Raw genomic sequence first — 27,223 nt, 5'->3', positions numbered from 1 at the left:
AAAGAATCTAAATTGCAGCATATGTAGTGTTTTTCAGAAATGTGCTCAGAATAACTTGAAGCAGGAAACTTTTCATGTAAGATGCTTTCTACATCTTTATGCAGTGTTTTTCAGAAATGTGCTCAGAATAACTCTTGAGCAGGAAACTTTTCATGTAAGCTGCTTTCTACATCTTTATGGTCAAGTCTTATGTATAACAGAGCCAATTTGCCTTGGCTTTTGGTTTGTTTTATTTTCCGCTGGAAAAGGTACCAGGTATTGGTATTTTATTTTTAGTAGCACAAAAATCATGCAAAAGCAAAATACATTGGGATGATCTCAATGGCCTGATTTCTGTTATCTGTGTAGAATTAGCACTCATTGATAATCTTGAGTCCTTCTGAAACTTTAGCAAATAGATTATTTTAATTAAGATGTTTAGTTTCTCTTGGGAAGTTTCTCACAATTAACAATCAATTATTTCCAGTGTTTAAAAGCCAATAAATATATCTGTGCAGTTCCACTTTGGGTGAAAAAGTGGCTCTATAATCATAGACTTTATTACTAACGCTGCTGAATTGTACTCAGCAAAATTTCCCCTTATAGTTACATCTGAAATAACTAAAAAAAAAATAAAATCCATGCATATGAATGCTTGAAAAGACTGCCAAAACCTACAATGTGCATAATTTCTTAAGAATCTTACACGCCGTGTGACAGAGGCAATGGGATCTTTCATGGCACAAAAGATGGATAAATTAAGTTGTCTGAAATGTTGAAATGCTTAGCTTTTGGACCTTCTTTGCATTGGAAATATAGGGAATATGGAGGGGAAAGCTGTAGTTAAACTAAACTGAATGGACCTTGATGAAATTTGTGGTGGAGCCAGATAAGCTTAGCAAAACTGCATGACACACACAGATAACTACTCTGAATTGAAACCATAGAGTAAATAAGGAAGGAACACTTGATTTTTTTAAAAATAGAAATTATGTAATGATCATAGAATAGTATTTATAGCATTTTAATTTATAGTCTAGTGATTTATAATTTATAATATACACTGTGATGTGAAAGGAACAAATATAATGTGACTATACTTTAAGACCAAACTTCTTAAAGCTGTGAAGAAGGCTGGAAAAGTTTTGAGTGCTACCGTGGAGATGGAAAAGAGGCAGTAGGATCTTGTTCGATGTGGTCTTGGTGAGACCCAAGTGCAGTCCTGAGTCAGTTTTCAAATCTCTCTTTGCTTTGGTAGCTACTTATTGCAGCTGACAGGCTACTTATTATGTTATGAACATGCATCATCTAAGGTTGGATGCATATACATTATAGAATATAGGATGCTACAACAGACATGGCCACTAGAGAGGGAGAAGGAATGAATCAGTAATGGGCGAATCAATTCTGGATGTATGTCACAGTGAAATACCTTTTGTGAAGACAGATTATTTAATATTGTTTTATACCATATATTTGTGCTTCTACTTTAACAATTACTCTCCTGGGAGGTTTGGTAACTGAGCCAACTGACACTGTTTAGATGCTAATTTCAGGCCAGATCTTCCTGAGGTGGGGAGACTGGGAGCCCTCCAGCCTTCCCACTGGGAGGACAAGGCTGCGCCTCCTTTGCAAGTCAGTGGGAGTCTGCAGCTGAGAGGACAGAATTGTACTCTCTTCCTAGAAAACATGTTATTTTTGTTTGAGGTATGAGGAGGGTATTTTGATAAGATACTACACAGTTGTGCTGTTACGTAAATGTCATTTTATCAATAGCTGCTGTTTAATTATTTAGCAAGGTAAGGAGTTTTATTTTTCTGGGTGGGTAGAGAAGACCAATTGCCACTTCATTGATGGCAGACATAAATTGGGGGCTTTCAGGTATATCAAAATGTGCCACTGACAACATTTCCTCCTGGCTACCACCAATTCCTTGGGTGGGTAGAGAAGACCAATTGCCACTTCGTTGATGGCAGACATAAATTGGGAGCTTTCAGGTATATCCAAATGTGCCACTTGTTTACACTGACAACATTTCCTCCTGGCTACTACCAATTCCCATTTTCTTTTCCTCCTGGTACAGTGCTTTTGGAAAACCCAGTGTTTGTTCTTTCTCTTTTCCCGCGACAGCAGAATTTCCACACCTGGGTTATTTACACAGGAAAGACAGTCCTCAAACTGATTCCCAGTTTCCCACCTGAGCCCTGCAGAGCTGGAAAGGTGACACAGGGACAATGGGACAGGGCCCTGCTGGAAAGGGGTTTGCAGAAGGGGACGAGGCAGGACTCTTAGTGAATGTAGGAGTTTGGCATTCAAGCCCATGCAAACATCATTGGCAATAGCAGAGATGAAGTAACTCTGGACATTGGCAGGAACTGAAAGGTTGAGAAAGCCAGAAAATCCCTGCACATAAGAGTTTACTGTGTGTAATTATAATTATTTTGTGCTTTATTTTTGCTGAAATAGTGTGCACCATTGGTTTTGGGTGTTGGTGGTATACAAGAGCAACTAGAAAGGTTTCTGTAAAAGAAAATTATTTTTCCATCCATCAAGTTAGACTGATTTATATGGGTTTAACGTCATGAATGGTAAACATTTGTATGCATTGTATGGCTTGTTGGTTCTTCTACGCTTCACAAATGTCACAGAGAAAAAAACTTTTTTGCTTAAGAATGAGTAAGCAGCTTTTCTTTGTAGAAATTCATGCAAATCCTTGGGAAGTGCACTATAAAAATGCTAGTTCTGTTAGACTACAGACGTCTGTGCTCCATTTAAAACACTCTTTATGGTCTGATTCACTTCTTTAGCAAGTTCTTAAGAAGTCTGCGTATTAAGAAAAAGCAGAAGAACTTTAAAGATTTTTATAGAAACTAGAGCAGCAAAAAGCCCATTTTCTAAACCCCCCTTTTCCTCAGGAATTGGAGAAAGAAGGTTGAAAATATAGGTTAATTCTTCTTGCAGCTCCATCTAATCCCTCTTTTATTTCCCTCATATGGACAGTCTCTCTCTTTCAAAAACCCAGAATTATATTGTTTAGTAATAGACTGTTTCCATGTGTGTGCATTTCCCTTCTGCCTTGTGAGCCATCCATGACAAAACAGTTAAGACCAAATAAAAATTCTTTACTTAAGAGTACAGAATACATTTGTTCTCCAAACCGTTAACTTCCAAATGGAAAATCTTGGGAAAAGACCCTTGAAATAAAGAAATTTTTATTCTGCTAGTAATTAGCACATTTACGTCTGAACAATACAGCCCCAGTACTGGATATAGCATACTAAAATGTGCCTGCTTCTGGTGCATTCTCAGGCTCTGCTCTTGTGTATCATGACTCAAAACCACAGGGAATTTTATCATTTGCTTCAGTGAAAACAGATTTAGGCTAATGCTGGGCATCCTGAGAGTCCTGTGCTTTCTTTATAAGCAAAGTTTACTGGGAGCCCTGTTTTCTTAAATATGCATTCATCGTGTTAAATGACTTTATATCAGCGCAGAAACACTTTTTCATGTTTTGTCAGCATTAAACAGGTGATCTTTTCGCGTATCTTTTGTTCACGGCTCAATAACCCTGGTCCGTATAACACACAGACAGAAGTTTACAGGCCCTCCCTTTTTAATGGCTCTTTCTGCCATGTCAGTGGCATGACCCAGAGGGAGCCAATCAATTATGCTTCTGAGTGAAGTACAAATGACAGCCATAAATAATCATGAATTACTAATGAGCAGAATTCAGCAAGTGCAATTACCCACTTTCTCTCCTTCTCTGGGTTTGCCCTCGTGTGGCACCTCGGGCTGCTTCTGCTCCGGCCTTACCCCAAAACCCTCTTGCCCTTCTCAAGAGGCAAAAACTTTGTCTATGTGCTTATCTAGTACAGCAAATTAAAGCTTTTTAATGAATGACAATTCCCTATTTTTAGAATCATAGACCCATTTAGGTTGGAAAAGACTTTTAAGGTCTTTTCGACCAACTCCAACTGTAAAAGCTGTATATTTCTAGATTTATTTTTAAAATGCTGAATCCTGTAGCAAGGGGTCCCTGTGCAGGGGGGTGGGTGACTGACTGGAGTCCTGAGTTGTCTCGCCTTTTGTCATTCCAGAAGAATGGAATTGCCTTCAACAGAGGGGTTGCCATACTGAGAACGTCTCATTTATATCATGTGATGACAAGTATAATGCACAATGGTAATAAATAGCGTAAAAAGATTAATCTATTTAGTTGAGGGTGTAAAAGTTACATGGATTTCAACTAAATTGGAGTAACTTAAAAACCCAGTTCTCATACTGAAGAAGCCAAAAATCGCTGTGGAGCAGTCCCCTTTCTCCAACAGGGGCAGGCAGAGGATGCTTTGAGGAGGTGTAGGAGTAAGACATACTTGGAGGGAGTTTTCCCCTGCTGTGCCCTCCCCGCACCTACAGCTCAAATAGCTGACAGTTTAGCAATATTTAACACCATACCTCAATTAAAATCAGAGTAGTACAAGTTGGTGTGTAGATCAGGCTTTAAAATACTACAACTATTATTTTAGTGGCATATCAGACTGTGCAAATGCAGAACAAAAGACGGTGCCTTGTCTGGAGAGCCTGCTCCAACCAAAATGACAGGAGGAGTGGGGTACAGATGAGGAGATGAAACACAAATCAAGTTAGTGATGCACCCGAGGTCACACAAGAGCACACCACAACTGAAACCTGAACGCTCATCTCCAAGACACTGGGTCTAAGACCATTCTAATTCAGGACATCCCCGTTCCTACACTGCCGCCCACCATTTGTAGTTGTTGAGTCCATTCCCCTCCCTTCTCCCACAAACGTCTCCGTGATCTAAGACAGAGAAAGAGCAACAGTGGATGGCTCTGAAGCTAATCTGTGTTGCAGAGATTATTGAAGTTGCTGCCAAGAAAAGATGGAAAGAACTCCCAGTGCTGCTATCTGGGAACCCAGCAGCGGTGACAGATCCAAGTGGGTTCATTAATAAGGGGCCCTGCTCCTTTAGGAGCTACCTGGTATCTCCAGAGTAGGCTCTGTCATCTCCAGCCATCTGTCTCGAGAACTGAGCGGTGTTCTCAGCTGAAGAACACAAACCTCAGAAGCTGTTGTGTAGGGAGAAGTCCAACCACAACACTTTACCCTTCCAGCCCATGCTGCTGCACAACAGTCTAGAATTTTCATACAGTGCTATTGATAAAAATACCTTCATTTTAAGTCTGATTGTACAATTACTCTTTCTGTGAAGCATTTTATTTCTCAAGTATTCCCAAGGAAGCTGATAGTGGTGATTGAGAAGTGGAGTGCTACCAAACGCAGCTAAGGTGGTGTGTCCATTGATGCTACCATGATGCTTGTCGTTTTTATTTTAGATTTTTGCCTGAAGATGTGCTACGTTAATAGGAAGGCTTCCTTCAGTAGTCACTGTTTAAAGTAGTGACTATTGTAGTCTTGTTTAAAGTTTATGTATATTTTATATTATTTATTCTGCTACCACCCTGTCAAATCCTTGATGGCTCTGGAGTTCTGGAGGGCCAGCTGGATCTGCTTACATTTACTCACTGAGTGTCCATAAGGAACAATCCCAACCTACATATAAATGGAGAGTTGTCCTGTCCTACTGAAAGTGAAGCCTGACCTTTTGTTTCATTATTAATGAACACAACGAAACACATTTATTAAATCTGCACTTTTTCATTACTCCATATGTTTCCTTTTTCCCATCCCATGTCTGATGTGACAGTAAGGCACAGAGTGATTGTCCCTACTGCCTTCTCCCTTGTGACTTCTTGCCACCTGCTTATAGCATTAAACAGATGTATAAGTGTAAAGCAGTACAAAACTCGTCTTTTCAATCATTTATCGCTTTTAAAAAATCCAAATAAAGCTCTGCTATGGATAAGCATTTTATCTGCTCAATGTAAAGAAGAAAGGCACCATAAATTTTTGGAAGATTATGAAGCAGTAAGAAATTTCAGGTGCACAGGAGGTCAAATTATCCATCTACATCACAGGTGACCATCAGGCATTTTGTTTATTTCATTATCGCATCCTGTTTATGTTCCTTTAGCGACCAAAATATTCCTCTAACATGCAATAAAGAATATCTTCCAGCGAAACCCTAGCAGAGGCATTGCATTATTCATCATCAAGTGAAGAGGAAAATTTCAATTGCCAGTTTCTGGTAAATGTCTAATTAAGAAAGGGGACTTCTGAGCCACAGACAGGCGCCACAATCATTAAAGGGCAGTTTTCTGAAGATTATGAGTCTCCAGTCTGTCAAGGAGAGTTTTTCTACAGCTGAACTAATTCAGCAGTAGAAAACCCTGTCTAGAACAAAGCCTGTGGAATTAACATCTCGTTTACGCAAACACATGCCTACTTTGAAGTAAGTGTGATTGGTTCACAACTGTTAGTGAGGTCAAGTTTAATGGTAGTGAAGTGACAGAATATAACTTCAACGCTATCCTTAATTTCAGCTGCAGCACAGCATACACACAGAGTAACTGAAGCCACGCAGTAGATTTCATGTAGACCAGTTGCCCTCCCCGCACCTACAGCTCAAATAGCTGACAGTTTAGCAATATTTAACACCATACCTCAATTAAAATCAGAGTAGTACAAGTTGGTGTGTAGATCAGGCTTTAAAATACTACAACTATTATTTTAGTGGCATATCAGACTGTGCAAATGCAGAACAAAAGACGGTGCCTTGTCTGGAGAGCCTGCTCCAACCAAAACGGCAGGAGGAGTGGGGTACAGATGAGGAGATGAAACACAAATCAAGTTAGTGATCCACCCGAGGCCACAGAAGAGCACACCACAACTGAAACCTGAACACTCATCTCCAAGACACTGGGTCTAAGACCATTCTAATTCAGGACATTCCCGTTCCTGCACTGCCACCCACCATTTGTAGTTGTTGAGTCCATTCCCCTCCCTTCTCCCACAAACGTCTCCGTGATCTAAGACAGAGAAAGAGCAACAGTGGATGGCTCTGAAGCTAATCTGTGTTGCAGAGATTATTGAAGTTGCTGCCAAGAAAAGATGGAAAGAACTCCCAGTGCTGCTATCTGGGAACCCAGCAGCGGTGACAGATCCAAGTGGGTTCATTAATAAGGGGCCCTGCTCCTTTAGGAGCTACCTGGTATCTCCAGAGTAGGCTCTGTCATCTCCAGCCATCTGTCTCGAGAACTGAGCGGTGTTCTCAGCTGAAGAACACAAACCTCAGAAGCTGTTGTGTAGGGAGAAGTCCAACCACAACACTTTACCCTTCCAGCCCATGCTGCTCCACAACAGTCTAGAATTTTCATCCAGTGCTATTGATAAAAATACCTTCATTTTAAGTCTGATTGTACAATTACTCTTTCTGTGAAGCATTTTATTTCTCAAGTATTCCCAAGGAAGCTGATAGTGGTGATTGAGAAGTGGAGTGCTACCAAACGCAGCTAAGGTGGTGTGTCCATTGATGCTACCATGATGCTTGTCGTTTTTATTTTAGATTTTTGCCTGAAGATGTGCTACGTTAATAGGAAGGCTTCCTTCAGTAGTCACTGTTTAAAGTAGTGACTATTGTAGTCTTGTTTAAAGTTTATGTATATTTTATATTATTTATTCTGCTACCACCCTGTCAAATCCTTGATGGCTCTGGAGTTCTGGAGGGCCAGCTGGATCTGCTTACATTTACTCACTGAGTGTCCATAAGGAACAATCCCAACCTACATATAAATGGAGAGTTGTCCTGTCCTACTGAAAGTGAAGCCTGACCTTTTGTTTCATTATTAATGAACACAACGAAACACATTTATTAAATCTGCACTTTTTCATTACTCCATATGTTTCCTTTTTCCCATCCCATGTCTGATGTGACAGTAAGGCACAGAGTGATTGTCCCTACTGCCTTCTCCCTTGTGACTTCTTGCCACCTGCTTATAGCATTAAACAGATGTATAAGTGTAAAGCAGTACAAAACTCGTCTTTTCAATCATTTATCGCTTTTAAAAAATCCAAATAAAGCTCTGCTATGGATAAGCATTTTATCTGCTCAATGTAAAGAAGAAAGGCACCATAAATTTTTGGAAGATTATGAAGCAGTAAGAAATTTCAGGTGCACAGGAGGTCAAATTATCTATCTACATCACAGGTGACCATCAGACATTTTGTTTATTTCATTATCGCATCCTGTTTATGTTCCTTTAGCGACCAAAATATTCCTCTAACATGCAATAAAGAATATCTTCCAGCGAAACCCTAGCAGAGGCATTGCATTATTCATCATCAAGTGAAGAGGAAAATTTCAATTGCCAGTTTCTGGTAAATGTCTAATTAAGAAAGGGGACTTCTGAGCCACAGACAGGCGCCACAATCATTAAAGGGCAGTTTTCTGAAGATTATGAGTCTCCAGTCTGTCAAGGAGAGTTTTTCTACAGCTGAACTAATTCAGCAGCAGAAAACCCTGTCTAGAACAAAGCCTGTGGAATTAACATCTCGTTTACGCAAACACATGCCTACTTTGAAGTAAGTGTGATTGGTTCACAACTGTTAGTGAGGTCAAGTTTAATGGTAGTGAAGTGACAGAATATAACTTCAACGCTATCCTTAATTTCAGCTGCAGCACAGCATACACACAGAGTAACTGAAGCCACGCAGTAGATTTCATGTAGACCAGTTTGCTATAATTGGCACAACCAGTTCGGTTTTAACATGGAAAACTACTGAAATGTAGACCAACTAATTCTCTGGCTGCCCAATTAAATGGGAGGGTGTGAAAAGCATATGTACAGAGGCAATTATTTTTGTTTCCCAAATCTTACAGTTTTGATTAGAGATTTTTTTTTTTTTTTACATTAATACTTATTATGGCAAGCTCCACTTTGGCCCTGATTTAGGAGAGCATCATAGCTCACTAGGTTTACGTCCAGTTAGGCTGTTTCCTTGAATCAGGGTTTCTTAATGACTGATTACTTTAGACTAATTTTTGCAAGTCTAAACACGTGAATGGAATTCTAAGGGCGAAGGGAACTCTGTCGGTGATCAGCTCAGTGCAACTGGTCTTGTGTGTGAGTTCTGCTGCAGGAATAGTCTCCTCGACAGTGATGCTGCTGGAAGTTGCCAATGAAATAAGAGTGTGGGTTCGTTCCTCGTCACTACCGGCTTTTCATTAGCACAGCAATTTGCATGCTGACCTTGGTGCTTACATAACCTTGGCCACATCCTATCTTAGTCTAGTTTAAAAGACAAATCCAGTTTGCCCACTATTGTCATTTTTACTTGTCTCAGAGACATGCCAGGCCATGAAGCATGTGAACGGGGCTTTGAAGTTACTTAAAACACTAAAAGGTCATTACATCAACTGTTTATTTATATGTGAACTTTAGTATTTGTGAAAGGTGCCAGCTCAACAATCAGGGAGGCAGAAATATTCTGACCTCGGATCATCTGAAGCAAGGGCAGTGGCAACGTGAGCTTGTTTCCTGCCAGCGTTTCTATCCTTATTCTGGAGGGACAGCCTGGAGGAGGGGGGGTTAGTCTCCGTCCCCGCTTATCGCATGATTTCTCAGCAGGAAGTGCCAGTTTTGATGGGTTGTTTTTATGATATCTTCCCACCATGAGAATTGGATGAACTCCATCATCTTGAATCCCAGGAAACAGCTTTGAGCATTGCCCATCCAGTTTAAGAGTCATCTGTGATTTAAAACACTATGTTCTTATCCTTGGAAATACTAAGTGTCTATTTAGTGAATGGTTTCACTGAGTGCTCACCTCCCAAACTGTGCGTAAACGTGCTTAAAGTGAAATAGGTGCTCAGAAAGGTTCTTAAATTGAAGTCCTAATCATTTTTTTTCTCTATTTTACAAACTCAAAAGCTCTATCTCAGATGATTCATTCTTCTGTAAGCTTCCTTCAGTGGCAATTACTTTTTGGTCCCCTAGGAATTTTCTTCAAAGAGAAATCCCTTATTTCTGTTATTGTTTGTAGAGGAGGTGATGATATTGAGAAAAGCAAACTGGAAAACTGGCCTAAAACACTCTCCCAATTTTCTGGTTTTCTTTCATCCCCCTTCTCCCTCTGCTTTTGCAGCCTTAAAAGTCTTCAGAAAATTTCCATTTAACTAGAACCCCAAAATCTTAATGGCACACAATGACTTCATTTCATATGCTGCAGGCAACTGGGAAGTAAATCTCAGGACACATATAAGATATTAGATCACGTTGCTGCCACAAACACACTTATTGTTGGTGACACTGTTCTGCATCAGGATTTCAAGCTGCCACAGTCCCCTTTGTATTTGGAACACAAAGCATTGATATGCACAGCTACAATAGACTTTAATGATGAGGTGTCTTAATTTGGTTTTTATTATGTGATTAAAGGTACAATAAGGTATGTGTTCAACAAGAGGGAAGACCATTGTTCTGCATCATTAAGCTCACAGCAGCCCAAAAAGAAATTGTAGGCAATGTGCCAAAGCCCTTAATGAAGAGGATCTCTTTGAATTATCTATGGATGAGGAAGGGATAAAGCCTGAGCCCTGGTATATTTGATCCTCTTTGTGCTCTCTGTTCTGAGGACTTACGGAGCCAGGCGTACTACTGGACCTTCTGGAATTGTAATTTATTGAAGCATTAATTTCCCAGCCACACTAAAGCTCTTGGCCTAAAGTGCAGTTATGTACTATTATTAATTCTTGCAAGTGTTTTCGGAATTCCTACATCTCAGAGTCATGAACTTTTAAAAAATAAGGCTAAATAAGGGGATTTATTTGTAACTATACTCAACATTTCCTAAACCTAAAATTATGCAAATTTTGTCAAACTCAGACTTTTAAAAAAAGCTTCTTTTAGTTTTCTCAGAAATGGCAGTGTCATCTTGTCACATGATATTAGGGTTACATGGATGATGCAATATAAAACCACTGTAAGAGATATTTGTTACTGCCAGCATATCCTGAAACTTTTGGCTTTTATATCCAGTTATTTTAAATGAAAATGGTTCTTCATCTCCCTCACCGTTAAATTTTAACTGATTGCTCTTATGTGTAGGTTACATGAGGATGCATTTTTACAGTTATAGTGACATTTAATTATCTGGATGTACTCCCTAAGCTATAGAATTGCCTTCCACCAGAGAAATCAAAGTAGTAGCCTGTTAAAAGAATTTTGCATGATAATTTATATTCTGGAATAATCAGGGATTATAGTCTTAAATAATTCAGGTTTTACTACGTTAGAAATCCCAGTTTTATAGGATTACATGCACCTCTCACTTCTGTGGAAGCTGAGGATATTCCAATCATGTTTCCCAAAGGACTCCCATGCTTAAAGTTCAGGCGGGGTGCTGAGCTCCGGGCTCCACACGTTGCTGGAACGAGGTTGCAGCACTTTGCAGGTTGATTTCTAAATCCAAACCACTGCCAGGGATCTGCACCTTCAGCCAGTGCCGGATCATTTAGTCATCTCGGGTATCAGGGGGACTGTCCCTGTGGTGGGTTTTAAGGACATGTATTTAAAGAATGTTGTCCTGCATCTGTCAGATGTCAGTAACTTGCGAAGGCTCTCTGCCGCTTTCGCTTCACAACAAAAAAAGTGCAAGCTTCCTAAACAACCAAAATATTCCTAATTTCTTCCTGTCTCGGGTTGTTCTGCTTGTTGCGCTTCCGAGTGTCATTCCCTGATAGTCCCCAAACCCCGGCTGCATGAAAACCTGGCGACCTTGGGGCACAAGTAACTATTGCCACGGCCACTGCTTGATCTGAACAGAGGATTCGCAGAAACAAGCCCCTGGCACCAGCATCTGAAACTAGTTCCTGGTACAGAATAACGTCCAAGAAATCTGATTACCTTTCTCTAAAATTCTTCCCCCCCACCGCATGCACAGCGGCTTAGCAAGTGGAAGTGAGTTAGTATAAATAGAAATGACAGTCAACATGTCTTCCTATTTGCTCTCACAAGTTTTTTTTTTTCTTCCACAAAGCACCAGTGTCCTTCGGGTGAGGGAGCGAGAATGAGATCAAAACTATGTGTTTAAAATTTAATCACTTCCCTGCCGGCGTTAACACCCAACCCCCATATTTTATTCACTTTGTTGTCAGTGACATCAGTATCTGGGATCGGATGGATGCAGGTGGTAAGGCAGGGAGGACACGGGATTTCTTTCCCTCCCTGTTCTCCGCTGAGCAATTCCCTCTGCCGGCGAGTGCAGGAGGCACCAGCCCTGGGAGATGTCCCTCCTGTGACCGGGGGTAACTGTCACTTGCTCTAAACCGCCTTAGGAACGGGAGGGAGGTGAAGTACAGTTTCTGTTTATCTGCAGTGTTTGCACAGAGAAACCACTTCACCTTTTTCCAGGGTTTCCCATAAGCTTTCTGCTATGGGTATTTCAAAAGAGATGAGCAGGAGCGTGTCCCTAAACGCCTGGCCATGGCTCTGCATGGATCCATCAGGCTGGTTTGGTCCAAATCTTATAATGGGACAGACTGAGAAATTTCAGAGGCAGACAGAAAAGCAAAAACATAGAAAATAACATTTTTGTAATAGACCTTAGTGTGTTATCTCATTTCTAGAAAACTTAGCAGACGCTTAATACAAGTAATTTGATGTATAAAGATCTGTAGAGTAGTAGTGTTAATCTGCTGTCACTTTTAACTATTTGTTAACTGGTATTTACACGTGCAGAGGTGCAAAAACTACAAAACCGTCCAGCCATCAACTTCCCCTGGCAGGAGCAGACACTTAAAGAAAACACTGAGCACCGAATGAATGCATTGCACAGAAAAAAGTACTTATCAACAGACACAAACCCCTCTTTCCGAACTTGTGCACAGAGTGTGTTACCAAGCCATGACCCTTGTCAAGAAATTTTACCAAATACATAATGGAGAAATTAAGTACAGAGTCCTGTTCTGTGAGGCACAGTTTTGTAAGAAGTTTGATGTGTAATAGTATACATTTAAATATTTGATGTTCCACAAGTGTGAATGGGAAGGTACATCATAAAAACATTGATCATTATCATCCATATATCAAATAAGGCAAAACCCCCTTTTACTTCCAAGTACAAGCAGTTCTTGGTATTTCATGTTCCCTGTCGTTAACAGCACTCACAAGCCTAAAAGGAACATTTGCTTTTAGAAAGGAAATCTAATTCTTTACCTGACAAACTTCATACAGTAACTTGTACTGTTCTTCCTGCTTCTGTAGAGTGCACAAACTGCATCCCATGTTTAAGTAAGTGGCAGAAATAATCTTCCTTATTCACCGGAGCAGGCAGAGAAGTCTCTGAGAGCCAGCATGTGCGAGCAGGTATCCTCCAGAGCCCTGGGTGGGACGTGAGCAGGGGTAGGGCTCAGGGTGCTGGGGAGGATGGGGGCTCCGTCTGTCTGTCTGTCTGTCTGTCTGTCTGTCTGTCCGTCCGTCCGTCCGTCCCTGCTCTCCCTGCTTCCCCAGCAGCACACAGCACTCCCTCTGCCGCGCCGGCTGCGGCACTCGGCTCCAGCACACCCTATATACTGCTGCTCATGCATATTAATCAGCTCTCATTGACTATTCATAACAGACAGGGATACAGAAGCTATAATTGCCAGCTATGACAGCTGAAATTTCTCTAATTAACAGGCAAGTGCTTCAGTAGCAGGGATAATAAAAGACACTAACAATTTTGTAAACCATTTTGTAGCAATTACAAATAAACACGACTACATTTTACTACGGTCCCTCAGGATAATTCTGAACATATTTAAGCAGGCTAGAAGTACAGTTTAAATGTGAGTCACATTGAAATGAGCACGATGGTACAGAGCTCAGCAGTGGCTGTGGCAAAGTGGAATATGCTGAGCAGCATTTCTTTTCCACTCTTAGTGTGGTGCATCCGAGAGGCTCGGTTTTTACAGCAGGAGGTGACTGAACCAGGCATTTAACAACAGCAACACAGAAAAACCACCTCTGTCCCTGAAAGCCTACGTGCAGCCTTAGCATCTGGCTAGAGAGCAGAAGAGATATATGAGAATATATATGTGGATTTAGGGGGAAAAAAAATAGTCCCTTGGATTACTTGGATTAATATTTATAGATTAGCTTTAGATTAATATTTATACCAAGTGAAAAATGACCATCTATGCTACTAATTCTCATTGTATTTGAAGAGTGTAAATGACAGGTTCACATATTATTTGTTATATTAAAATATAAACTTGAACAGATTTAAAAAGAGATATACAATAAATTAAGTATGGCCATTTATGACTATTCAGTATTTGAGTGCCTTGATCCATGCTTGAACCTGTGCCATTGATGGGAAGCATAAAACATTAGTGAACTGCCCAGCGAACTAGAAAAGCACTGATAGGTCATAAGCTTTATGGATATTTTCCAGTCTGCAGGAAACACTGCCTTGTGTTACGAGTTTGGATTGACCGTACTGTTTCCAATTGTTTAAGTGTTCAGAAAGTGTGCATTTTTATACTCTTTATGCCAATTCGTTCTGCTGCAAAGAAGAGAAGGTGCCAGAGTCGGTAGGAATGGGCCCAAGAGTCCAAAATGATCAGCTGCTGAAAGGCAGTTCATGCTTCTGCTGCAAAGAAGAGAAGGTGCCAGAGTAGGTAGGAATGGGCCCAAGAGTCCAAATGATCAGCTGCTGAAACGCAGTTCATGGTATCTGTATGTTTTAGTACTTTAGTAAATAGAGACTGGGACAAGAAGGGGGTCCCTTAACTCTGAGACAGTCTTTTGGTAGCAAAATCTACCCACCTCCAGGAAAAGAAAGAAGGGACACCTCTACAAATCCCTGCCCAACACCTGAAAGCAGGTGGGGACTCCATCCCTGTGCTGTGATGGGACACTTCCCTGACAAGATGACCACAGCCATGGTGGTAGAACTTGCCAGGTTAGAGCAAGACAGAGGTAGCCTGGATCTTACTGCTGGCCCTCAAAACTGAAAAAAGATTCAGGCAATCCCTGGTGAGAGATGTTTCCATGCAGCCACACGCTACGAGCTGTTCCAAAGCTGGTTGACAGCCAGTGGCTGTGCGTCTTGAACAACTGGAAAGATCTTGCATGAAGGAACTAGTGTTCCCTAAAAGCAGAAAAGATGATGATGATAACTGAATTAAGTAAAAAAAACAAACCCTAGTGAAATGGTAAAAAAATTCATGGCTTTGATTAGATAATTTTTGGTGATGTAATTTGATTAAGCAACTTAAGGTAAAACTTTCAAAAATGTTGCCTATGGGTTTTTTTTTTAAAATGCAATTAAGTTCTGTCTTAAATACTAGTTGCTATTTAAATGTTCTTGTTCAGTTCAGGTGGCTGAGTTGAGTCAGGAATTGTTTTCAGGAATAGCATGCAGCTGAGTCTGATGAGAAATTAAACAGAAACAGGCGGGATATTTCATTTCCAGTTTCGACGGAAGTGCACCTATTTCTTATTTTCCTGTAGTAAAATGATAGACTACGTGAGATAATTTTTATTAAATCTAGAAAATACCAGTGAAACCAGCAATAACCTGTTGTCAAAAAGTTTCCTCTGATTCAAAAAACCAATCTGTAAATCAGGCCGGGAGAGCCGGTCCAGCAGAAGACAGTTGTTTTGAGATAAGTGTGGAGGGATCCCATAAATGTGATGTTTGGGATTCTTCAGCGGCCGGAGCCCGAGCAGCGCGGAGCGTGGCGTGACGCTGCAGCTGGCTTTGTTGCGGTGTTGCTGGGGTAAATAAGCGAGCCCGGCCGTCAGGCCAGCGCTCCCCTCAGCGGAGATGTTTGCCATGATTGAAATCTAATTCCTATTTCTCTATTCATCTCACGGGCAGAAATGGTAGCGCTGCCTCAGGTTAACGCAGCCCAGTTTACTTTGCCAAACTTTAAACATTTGGGCTGTAAACTTGTGTTCTGGGCATTGTCCAAGGCTGATTTTTGCTTTTATTGCTACACTTCAGCCCAAGTGCTTTAGATGCTTCCAAGAGTAAGATTACAGAAAAAAAAAATACATTGTTTGCCCATGTTAAGAAATTCCAGATACGTTTTCTTTGAGAAGGTTTTAGTATCAACATAATTTGAAACAGAAATTTGAAGTTTGGCACAGGGACTGTTTGTGTTGCCCCTGTGAAATCTGCTAAATTTGGTCAGCTTTGAAGCTGTTGCATTTTGCATGTTCTGAGTAAGAAGTTTTCAGTTTAATTTTTGTGAGACTCCTTCCGTCATGAACGAGGTTGGTGGGGGACAACAGAAGGTCTGACGAGGCCAATTCTGTTTCCTAATTGCTCTTTGTGAAGTTTGGAGACTGACATCAAGAACAAAGAGACCTCAGTGCTCCTCACTGCTGGACCTGGGCAGCCAGAAAGAGCCACCTGAGCTGTCGGGGATGGGGTGGGTGTTAATTGTGTAATTACTCTCGCTTTATAACATATGTACCAAGCCCTGTGTGTTACAGGAACCCTTGTCAATGATCGTCCTACGTTCTGGAGGTAAACTGGCTTCCAGCTAAGGCAGCTCGTTAGGAGATCTGTCATCTGCCATAACAACGTGTCATGTGTGGTCTCACAGTGTGCCACAGATAATGAGCTTACCAAAACGTACGCGGAGTGGATGGCTTCTGTCACGAGTAATGTGAATATTAGAGTGGTCCCAGCTGAATCTGAGCAATCCAGAGTGAATGGGAAGTTAGGGAGCCAGCTGACTGGGAACAATAGTAAATAGCCTTTGACTGCACAAGGTGCCAGCAAGGGCTTTCATTAGCATTTATCTAGATTACTCCCTCCCTGACTGATTACATGTGACCAAGTCTGTAAAATCCCTTTTATGAAAATACCTGGCTCCCACTACCAGACATTGCCTTTTGTGTCCAAATTCCCAAGGCAGAGGAGCCCAGGGCAGGGTGCTGCAGAGGGAGGGTGACAGCGAGGAGGGAATCCTACCACAGACCACAGCCTGCTTCTGCTTTTTCATGGATATTACTCCCTCCCTGACTGATTACATGTGACCAAGTCTGTAAAATCCCTTTTATGAAAATACCTGGCTCCCACTACCAGACATTGCCTTTTGTGTCCAAATTCCCAAGGCAGAGGAGCCCAGGGCAGGGTGCTGCAGAGGGAGGGTGACAGCGAGGAGGGAATCCTACCACAGACCACAGGCTGCTTCTGCTTTTTCATGGATTCATAGGATAGTTTGGGTTGGAAGGGACCTCTAACGGTCTTCTAGGCCAAGCCTTTTGTCTTAGTTACACCCTACAATCTCTCAGCTCATAACTACAAGCCTTGTATGAATTTTGCTATTTAAATGTTTGATTTATTTTACGATTAAGCCCGTCAGGTGTTGGCAGGTAAGGGGAACCCTCTGGAGACCAGTGCACTTGAGGTGTCCTGCCCGTCTGCACGGGACGGTGACTCGGAATAAAGAGGGAAATAAAGCACCCGCGAGGGACCTACACCCCGGAGGGGAGCTTTATTAGGGAACTCAAAGGCTAAAAAGCTCTCTCTGCCAGCTTTTCAAGGGTAAGGGCTCGCGCTGCCAAGTGTTGGCTCTTAGACAGCAGTTCCCACCAGCGAGAATAGACTCATGTCCTTTGTGTTGGGAGCAGATGGCACAGAGCTACTGCACAGATCTGGGCAAACACCAAGCCGTTGCGCTCGGTTCTGGGAGTTCCTAATGTTTGAGGGGCTGGCTGCAATATTAGTAACGCTTTGGCATTGTTTATTTTATTTCTTTAAATGCAAGTTGGCTTTGCTAGTCCGTAGTAACTATTTAACATCATATTTTTGTACATATACTTAGCAAGTTCTGTTTAAACAAACGATTCCTATTTCAGCAGTGTGCTGGGGAAATGTTTGCTTGAGGTATCAATACTTTAATTACTTTTCTTCTTTTTACAAATATTTAAGACCTGTGAGAAACAAAGGCTAGGCAAGAGAGCAGCTGTGACTTTATAAATAATTCTCGCATTCGCGTGTTATATAAACAGAAGTCAGGAAACGGTACAGATTATGATTACACAGAGTGGTGCGAAAGAAAACTGTTCGTGCTACACAACTGTACTTTAAAGTAAGTTATCTGGAATTTTTCAAAGTGTGGGAGGGTGCTTTTTAATTATAGCCACTGCGTTACCTCCATTAAAGCTGGAGTGCCTTGCTGTTGAGAATGTGTTCGGATTGAGTTCTGCTTCTCTGTGTTTATTTGCAAATTTTCAATACTACAATCAACCGATAGCTGTGAAATGTTGGCTTCTTCATAATACATTTAATTAGTGTGGATCTACTTTAAAAATAACCTTCTAAAAAATCCTTTGTGAATATGTGAAACCAAACCAAGATTTTCTATGGCATTGTGCAGGCACAACAATTAAATACATACTCTAAATATAACAGTGAAAAGATCTCAATTCTGTAATTTTTTTTGCATGTGGGCATAGCAATCTGCCTGTGCATTGGAAGCTTCACGACTGGAGCCAAAATATTTAAACTAAAACATACCACAAGAGAGGATGTGAAAGCAAATGTAAAACCTTGGCTTTATTCCCATCAGTTAATGTCGAAGTCTCGAGATCCTTATTTGCTCCACTTAGCATCTCTGAAAGAGTTCCAATCCTCAGAAGTAACTTAAATGAAATGATATTTATTGTTAAACCACTGAAGGAACTGTTCTGTCCTCTAAGCTCTTTAAGGAGTCTGATATCTCTTTAATTTACACCACTTGAGAAAGACAGCGATATTATAGGGACATTAGAGCAACATCCCTGTAAGCAGTGCAAGGCCAGCGGGTACGGGAACGCTATTGTGTTAATTCAGTCTTTCATGAAGCAGAAATGATGAGGTCAGAACAGGGTAAATAACTGTTTAATATGCCACTGAGACCTTCTGATGGGGAGAATTGGGATGCTGAGAGCTGACCTAGGGACTACGAAACTCCTCCTACTGTGGGCTCCCTCTTTGGGTGTCTGTTACAGCTCCATCAAGGGGTCTTGGTTGAAGATTAAGACAACCCTGAACCACTGGGTTTACAGTGATGACACTGGGGTTGAAATGGGTGAAACGGGGTTTTAGCTACTGAAGACGGAGAATGAACTAATCAAAAAGGGAGAGCTCTTTCACCTAATCATAAACCAGCCCCGAAATCACCAGCTGTGATACGTCAAGCCTAGCATAGCCCAAGTGAGGGACCTGGAGGCAGATCACGCTTTAAAGAGTTGTTCTTCAGCTCAGATCCCTGACGCGCTCTCCTCCTCCACATTCCCATTCCTGACACGACTACCAACCACAAACCCAAAAAGTACGGAAGACTGGCAAGGAAATGAGAAAATCTGATTGTAGGCTGGATTTGTACTCTAAAAGCCTCTTTCATCTTAGCTGAAACCTCAGCTTCCTTGCAAAAAAGCATCCTTGATTTCCTGGGTTTGATACTGGAACAGCCAAGTTCATCTTTGTAGTTTTTTACAGGTTATTTAACTAGCCTGCACAAATTGTCAGTTTTTACATGGTAAAAGTGTTGTGGTTATTGTTAGCAGTTACAGGGACATAAAATAGAAAATTAAGAATATTTAAAGGAAGAAAGAGGATAGTGAAGGCATAGGAGTGTGGAATCAAATGTTAGCTATACGCTTGTGTTTATAAGGTTCGCGTGCTCTCAAATCTAAAATTACTTGCAGAGCATCTGTCCCCATTTTGATTTTGCTGTGAAATATCACTTTGGAGGGCTAGCTTTGGTAAGCACAGACTGCTGTGAGTGATGGTTCATTTTAAAATCAAAATGTTTTCTGTAAAAGCGATAATACACTTTTAATAATCTCAGAGCAAGCAAAGTGATTCAGTGTACTTGAACGCTGCATAAAAACTATTGACATAATACTTAATCTTTAAAACTGATAGACATGTGCCCAAAAGCTAATAAAGTTCATTCTAATACAAACGAGCAACTAAAATAGTATATCATAGTCTGTGATAGCTTTGGATCCTGATCATATAACTGTAGCCCAGGGACAAAGAAAATTGCAGTGATTTAGAAGGGTACCCAGTAGGATATATCTGATATTAGGCAGTTTGCTGAAGCAAAACAGTAATGTCAGAAAGATACAAAGGTGTAAAATCCATTTGACTGTGTCCAAATGCTTCTACTCTTTGACCTTAATGTCTCCAGATGAACTCCCCTTAGGGTCAGCTGAATAATGCTTAATAATATATGGCCAGAAACTGCCAAGACCTGCTAAGGATCACGGTCTTCTCTTACTTTTGCATTTTATCTACTGTATTCATATTAGGAATTTTAAGCCATTTCTATTTGAAAGGATATTAACTTTCATTTCTCAGTTTTTACTGCTCCACATTTAATTTGAAACAGAGCAAAACAGGAATGCTGTCTATGGTTCATTAGGTTTTATATCAACCATCTGATGAAAAGGATATGTGGGAATATTAAGTATTAATGGTAAATGGCAGTCAAAATGAAAAAAAGTTGCTTATATGTTTGCCTTTGTGTTCATTTCTAGGTTCAGGTGGACAATGAGGAATCTGATGGCTAATTCTCAGCTAGAGCTCCTATGCAGAAAAGACCCAGAAGATGAGCAGACCTCAAATGAAATGGGATTTAAGGCTTTTAGGAACAAAGGAAATGTAAGTGTTTATTTCTTTATTTGAAGCTGGGAGGGATGCATTTCCACTGAGGGAGACTGGCATTAGCTCCAGAATGGTCTGTGTGATTAATTCCACTGTGGGTACGCAGAGGGACCAGCACTGACCACAGGATGTAAAGCAAAAGTGGAGTCAAAATAGCTGAGCCCCATGGGCTGAGAGAAGAGTAACAGGGGCACATGGGGACTGGTTTCTGACTGGTTTCCATCCCGGAGCCAGGCTGGGCCTGTGCTGCTCTCCCAGCCCCAACCGAGCCATAATCTTGAGTCTGTGAAGAACAGAGAAGAGGACTAAGGTCCTACTGAGGGCTGAGTGCATGGGTTTGTGTTATTTAGCCTATGAAATACAGCAACAGTATCGCGTGGTGTTTGCTTTCCATTTATCCTCTTTACAATATAATCTCACCGGCCTATGAAATTGCAGCGACGCTGGTTCATTTCTTGTTTCATTATGAAATCAATACTTTTGCAATAACATTGATTTGATAAAAGACACTCTCCAGTATTAATCCCTTCTCTGACACAAGAAGGACACTTTTCATGCCTAACTTGGTTCACCTTGAACAAGGATTTCTAGTTCACTGAGTAAATTCTGTTGTTGGAGAGCACACAGCTCCCAACTTTGCTCCTTCTACAGGTAGCATTAATTAGCTTTATCTTCAGTGGCAATAGAAGCGATTTCCACCTGGTATTAGCAACATATTTTTGTGAAGCCCTGTGAATCAATGGGAGGTTACATGTTTAACTTAATGAAGAAAATAAATTACACGTATAGGTTATTGTATTGGCTAACTGGATAGAGTTATTATGTAGAAATACTTTCTCTGCAATTTCTTCCCTCAAAATACATATTCTGATAACCACTATTGATTAAGTAGTATTGAAATGAATACACAAATATAAACATTTGATAAAAGAAATGTGGTGAGGGTACTCAGGCAATCAGACACAGTGATGAATACCAATAATAACCCAGAAATGATGGTTCCTATTGGAAGATGCCTTCAGCCACTAATCTTGTCGTTGCCAGAGAAGCCCCAGAGCCGTGGGCTCTCCACAATGCAGAAACTCAAAAGAAGTGGTTGTGGTTCTTCTGAAGTCTTATTGGTAAGGGTCTGGAATTTTTGTCCTTAATGGCTACCTGCAGTATGACACTGGGATGCAAAACTTAAAAGTTTATATCATTTATAGTATGGCTGTAGCTTTGCAGGTTATTTTTTATTTTATTTTTATGTTTTGGATTGTGGCTTGTCTATTTTAGGGTATCAGGCGTAGTTGAGAAATAAGTTAATATTTCAATGAAATTTATTATCCCCTGTCCATCTTCGTCATCCTTCGTGGTTCCCCCAAATGAGAGGGCTCCTGGATTGTACTGTGCTTTCAATTCACGTTATTTTTGTCTGTTCTGACTATGGTGCTCATATTTTTTTTAGGATAGTATGATGCAATGAATGTACTGGGTTGCACGTACATGTCTAGAGGCAGAACCAGTTCATGGCTGGGGAAAGAGACTCCTGATTTCTGAGACATATGCCTGTGAAAGCATTAAGTGACTCACAAATAAAGTACAGTCGATGGGGGTGCCTACATTGGTTGCCAGTATGATGATCAACACAATTTTCTGTGCTACTTAAAATCTCTTTCTGTTTATTGGCTGTGGTTAGAAGGTTATAGACTACCACGCACATATTCCTAAGTCTTTGAAATTCGGGTTTCTGTGTGCTTTCTTTGAGTTTCATGTTCCTAGCAGAGGAAGGAAATCACAATAATTACAGCTTAAAATATTCTCATTTCATGGTGTGGCTAACAAGTGAAACTACAAGTAATGATGTAATCTAACATGTCAAAAAAGCAAATGAAAAGAGGAGACAGAAGGCAGGATGGAGCCAAGGGATGTGATGTGCCATGTCATCTTCTAATTAACTAACTGATCCTTTAAACTGTCAAAATCAGCAAGGAACTCCATGGCCCAGTGTCTTATTAATATTCATACTAGGCCACTAGAAGCTATGATTCCAGTCCCAGTGGTTATTGTTAAAGATTAAAATAAAAAAAAAAAAAAAGCCAGACTAGCCAGGGCTGCAAGAGGTTCCCGTTCAGGAGGAAATGAAGGAGGCCACCCTGCTTCCTCCAACCCTCTGCTGGGGGAAACTCTCCGAGGACGCATATTGATTTCTGAATTATTATGGGGGTTGTATATTGAAAAAACAATTATTTTTCTCCTCGCCACCTTGTTAATCACATTGAGCTCCGTGTTGTCAAATGAAAGAAAGATGCACGTAACGTTTTGTAACACGAGCCCATTTTTAATTTTGCGCATGCCAAATGAATACGCAGTTAATAAAACCCCGTCGTTTAGAGGAATGGGTGAATTAATTTCGCCTCGTAGGATGCAATTCAGGATTGTTTTTGCAGAAATCTGGGGCCCGCAAGAAAAATAATCTCCCATAATCTTCTTATAATACAATTATTCTCTTACGTTTCAGCCTGCCAGTCTTTTCCCACTCCCACTAAGCAGAGTTTCCTGAGCCTTGAAGTCTGAGGGACCAGCTGACATTTGGTTTCTCCATTCATTTTCTCTTTAATTCTTCATGGCAGGACAGTGCTTTATAAAAAAAATAGATCCTCTCTCCTCTGTATTACACATACTGTTTTGGGGCCCTGTGTGTGTCGGCCACAGAGAGGGCCGTGCCTGTGCGCAGCAGAGGATGGGGATGAGGAGATAATTCAGCACCTTCTGAAGTCAAAAGGAGTTTTGACACCGGCCTCGTATGAGTAATTTCAAGCCCAGACTGTTTTGAGGGCAGTTAATCCCATTTTACAGTTGCCATTTCTATCTGTGCACGACATGGTAGAAAGCAATATATTATGCAGCACTTTATAGCAGTAGGATCAGTAAAGCAGTAGCCGAGCCATCAGTCACGTGCTACACCTCTCAATGAAAAAATAATTAAATAGTTTGAATCTCATTAATTGATATCCTTTATTTAATTGATATACTAAAAGAAAAATACCTTGGGTTACCACCCTGCTCTTTCTGTTCTTTCCCCTGCCCTTTACCAGTTTCCTTTGACACAAGTTTTTAACAATTTCACACAGCACATAGAGGAAATAAAACTTACCACCCTCCCCGTGTTCCCAGCCCCTGTCCTCAACCCAAATATTCAACATCTGCTATTTTATTCTGTTGTCTAAGCTCTGTTATGGATAAAAGACCGTCTCAATAAAAATAAATAAATAAATTAAATACTCTAAACTGTCTATCAGCTGGGTTAACATCAGGCACTGAACTGCCAGACCACAAATCTTGAATATGTTGACGCTAAATGTCTACTAGGAGCATATGTTATGGATCAAAGAACACACTGATTAATCCAGCAGAGACAAAAGTCTGTCACTTTGGTCATGGTGGCATGATACCACAGAAGACAGTACTAAGGAAGCAAATGAACAGAAAACAAATGCCAATGAAAAAAAAAAAAAAAAAAGCTATAAAAGGTTACAGTCTAAAATACAGTTTTATTAGCTCAAACACTTCCACCCATGGGTGCAGGCTTTTAATGTGTTTCCCATTTTTTAAAAAATCATAAAATTATCTATATTTTTTTGGATCTTAATGTGTGTCTGTTTCCCTGCTATCATTTATATTAAACCAATTCAGGTGCTTTATAATTTTTACTGTGAAAGCTGTCTACCTGAAGATGTCTGTGTACATCGGTGTATCGTTAGGAGACAAAGATTTGGGATCACAGCAATGCTGGATTCCCAGCTCAACTGGTTTTCTCCAGCAGTTTGTTGGCTTATTCTGCATCTCTGTCAAGCGTTTTAGCAAAGTAGTATCTTGTTCATGTGCAGTTTTACAGCAATTCTTCATCTGAGAGTATTAAAGTAGAACTCCCTCTACTTGAAATCTCTTTTAGAAGAGGGGAAGACAACTTTAGCTTTTTCAATATTTTCCAGTATTTTTCTGTACGGTATCACAGGTATAGTCTTATAGTATATACATTTCCCTGTATCTCGTATGTCTCCCTTCATTAATGCTCCAGAAAACCTTTCCCACAACTTACATGGGAAAGTTTATGTTTCAAACACTTTCCATTTAGTTCCAGTTTTTACTTGAAAGTGTTTCAAACGTTTTCTATGACTCCTATTTTCTTCCTCACTGTAACATTAATTTAATTTTTTTTTTAGTTAGAAAGGGGGAAAGAAAACACTTTGGATAATAAGACTTTCCTAAATTCAAGCTTTAACACTGAAAAAATTTCTTGTGCAGGAGGTAGCGGGGGCAATAGTCTGTGGGGATCCTCTGCTTGTAAACTGGGGGATTTGTGCACAGATTACATTCCGCGGCATCCGATTCTTTGGAGAGAATGGGATTCCCAGCTCTCTTTTAGCTTCCGGAAGAGCCTCTGATTAAGCTCTTGCTGAAAATGCTCCCAGTCCTGCTTGTCATTCAGTAGTGTTTTAATGTGTCCCCTACATTTGGAAAAGATAGCTGCCTTCGTCATAATAATATCCTGTCGATGCATGCACGTATAGTTGCTAACTTAATGTATAATTTATGAATTAGGTTTTTCAAGACTCATCCGTGAGTGAGTATATTAGCTATACACGGTCTGTAAATGTTCCGTCTCATTTTGGCAAAGGATAAGTTATCGGTGATCTCAGAAGAGAGATACACGTGTGTGAGTGTGTGTGCATATTTTATGTTGGTAATATGTATTTATATCATGATATCTAGCAAGCAGCTGAGAAAATACATGCACCTACAGTTTTACCTGGTTTTATTGCAAAATGACAGTGTGGGTTTTCTGAAGGGATAACCAGTGCCCTATTCAGTTGATGCCTTTAACAAGCCACCTCTCAGTTGTGTTTGTCCTCAGCTTGTTCTTCTGCATAATTTAAAAGACAGCTGTCATAGCTACATGCTCTCCTGTCTAAAATGTGACATTTGTACAGTGTTAAATAAACCCCATACTGTGCTCGGTGCTCTGAACGTGAGCCCTCCCATCCCTGCACCAGCAGCCGGGGCTGGGCATCCCCTTTACTTTGGGAAAGGGTTAGAAAGGAGGGGACAGAAGATGAGACTGGGCTGTGGTGGTGGCAGTGCTGGCTGTGACAGTGATGTTCTGCCAGGAGGTCTGGGCAGAGAATGGCCCTGCCATCACCCAGCTGCTCTGGTGGCACCCCCTTACCCAAAGGTCACCCCGAGGTGGGGTGTGTGGCTGATCCCCAGCCTGAAAGTGGTTTAGGGGAACTGAGGCAAGGGCTTGAACAGAACAAAACGATGGAAAAACAACAGCGACAGCTCATCAAATCACATGACACTGGCAGAATGACCGGGAGTTTCTGCACAAAAAACTAAGAGTTAAAGTTAATTGCATGGTAAAGACCATGAGATCAAAATCCACGGGGCTCAGGAGCTGATTTATGCCCTGCAAATGTGTATATCCTTTGGAGAAAAGGCCATTTCCTGTTTAAAAATTTCAAAATACTTGATTAAACTCTGTGGTTACCAAACCAAACACATTACACTATTTAGTCCATTAAAACTCCAAAAGCCTGGTACTTATCGTAGGGTGATGGATTGATTGTATTTAATCTTTCCTCCTTCTGAAGTTGTTTTCATTTCCTGCAGCACCGTGCACTCCCCACAACTCCACGCCAGCCCACAGCGGTCCCCGGCCACCACGGGAGCCCCTCATAAAAACCTATTGTCACTTGGACAATATTTATATGAAAATAGCTACATTTTATGAACCCCTATTATTATTATTATTATTATTATTGTAACAAACTCATATGAAAGCTGGAGCCGGATGATAATAAGGATTCCTGAGCAAGCACCACTGAAAAATCCTTATCTTTTATCATTAAATTAAACCAGCGTCACAAGCTCTGATACAGTCAAATGTTTGCTACACTACACTACTTTATGAAAAGCTCTTTTTAACTGAGGCTCAACACAGCATAAGTATGTTTTGCAAACAAAAAAAAAAAAAGAAAAGGTGTATCTTGACCTTTACTATAATTGTTCAATAATAGTTTGTTATTTACCAAGTAACAAAGGTAAATACTATTATTAGACTAACTTTCCCCGCTGTGGCTATAAATACACAGGGGCAATGATGCAGTCAGAGCCTTTCTTTCTCACACCTACTCACAGGCATTTTGTACAGCTGAGGCTCCCTCAGAAGGGGGGGTCAGACCAGTGAAAGGAATTTATGGGATGGAAACTCCCACTAATTTGCAGCCCAGCACAAAGCCCCCACATAGAACATGAGTGTCACAGATAAAGAACTTCGATAAAGATCAAAAAGGATGCTAAACTGCAGTATTCATGAGTGTATCTAAATTCAGAATAATAGAATATTTTTTTAAAAACAATGTGTGCCTCAAAAGGTGTAACACATCCAGTACAAATCACATCTGCTGTAGATGATTTCATACTGAGAAGTGAAACTGTTTGCTTGGGTTTGGTTTTCATTTTAAAGAGTTCTTATAAAGAGGCGTCCAGCCTAATTTTTCTCTTATCACCTGTTGGGTGTAAATTCTGTTGGGAACTTTGTTTAACAAATTTGGGAGCGCTGCTGATGGAGAATTACTGACTTTATTTGCGGAACAGTAAGTTTGGTGCTTTTTCCTTTCTCTTA

The 27,223-nt window shown here is 40.6% G+C and overlaps 1 protein-coding gene across 2 annotated transcripts in view; it reads right to left on the bottom strand.

The window, feature by feature from the left end:
• PDZRN3 (PDZ domain containing ring finger 3) overlaps positions 1-27,223 on the bottom strand; it is a 150,132-nt gene that overhangs the window by 20,716 nt on the left and 102,193 nt on the right. Inside the window, exon 1 of one of the 2 annotated variants that reach the window (XM_014946892.1) lies at positions 13,116-13,419. The exons of the other annotated variant lie outside the window; for it this stretch is intronic. Within the exon in view, the coding sequence (XP_014802378.1) occupies positions 13,116-13,184 (69 nt within the window). The 5' untranslated portion in view covers positions 13,185-13,419. Of the gene's footprint in view, positions 1-13,115; positions 13,420-27,223 lie in introns of those variants that run through there. 2 annotated transcript variants of the gene reach the window in all.

This window comes from Calidris pugnax, unplaced genomic scaffold (assembly GCF_001431845.1).
Source record: "Calidris pugnax isolate Ruff unplaced genomic scaffold, ASM143184v1 scaffold81, whole genome shotgun sequence".
NCBI lineage: Eukaryota > Metazoa > Chordata > Aves > Charadriiformes > Scolopacidae > Calidris > Calidris pugnax.
The sequence above is the reverse complement of the archived record's forward strand: the minus strand, read 5'-3'. Positions and strand labels throughout refer to the sequence as shown.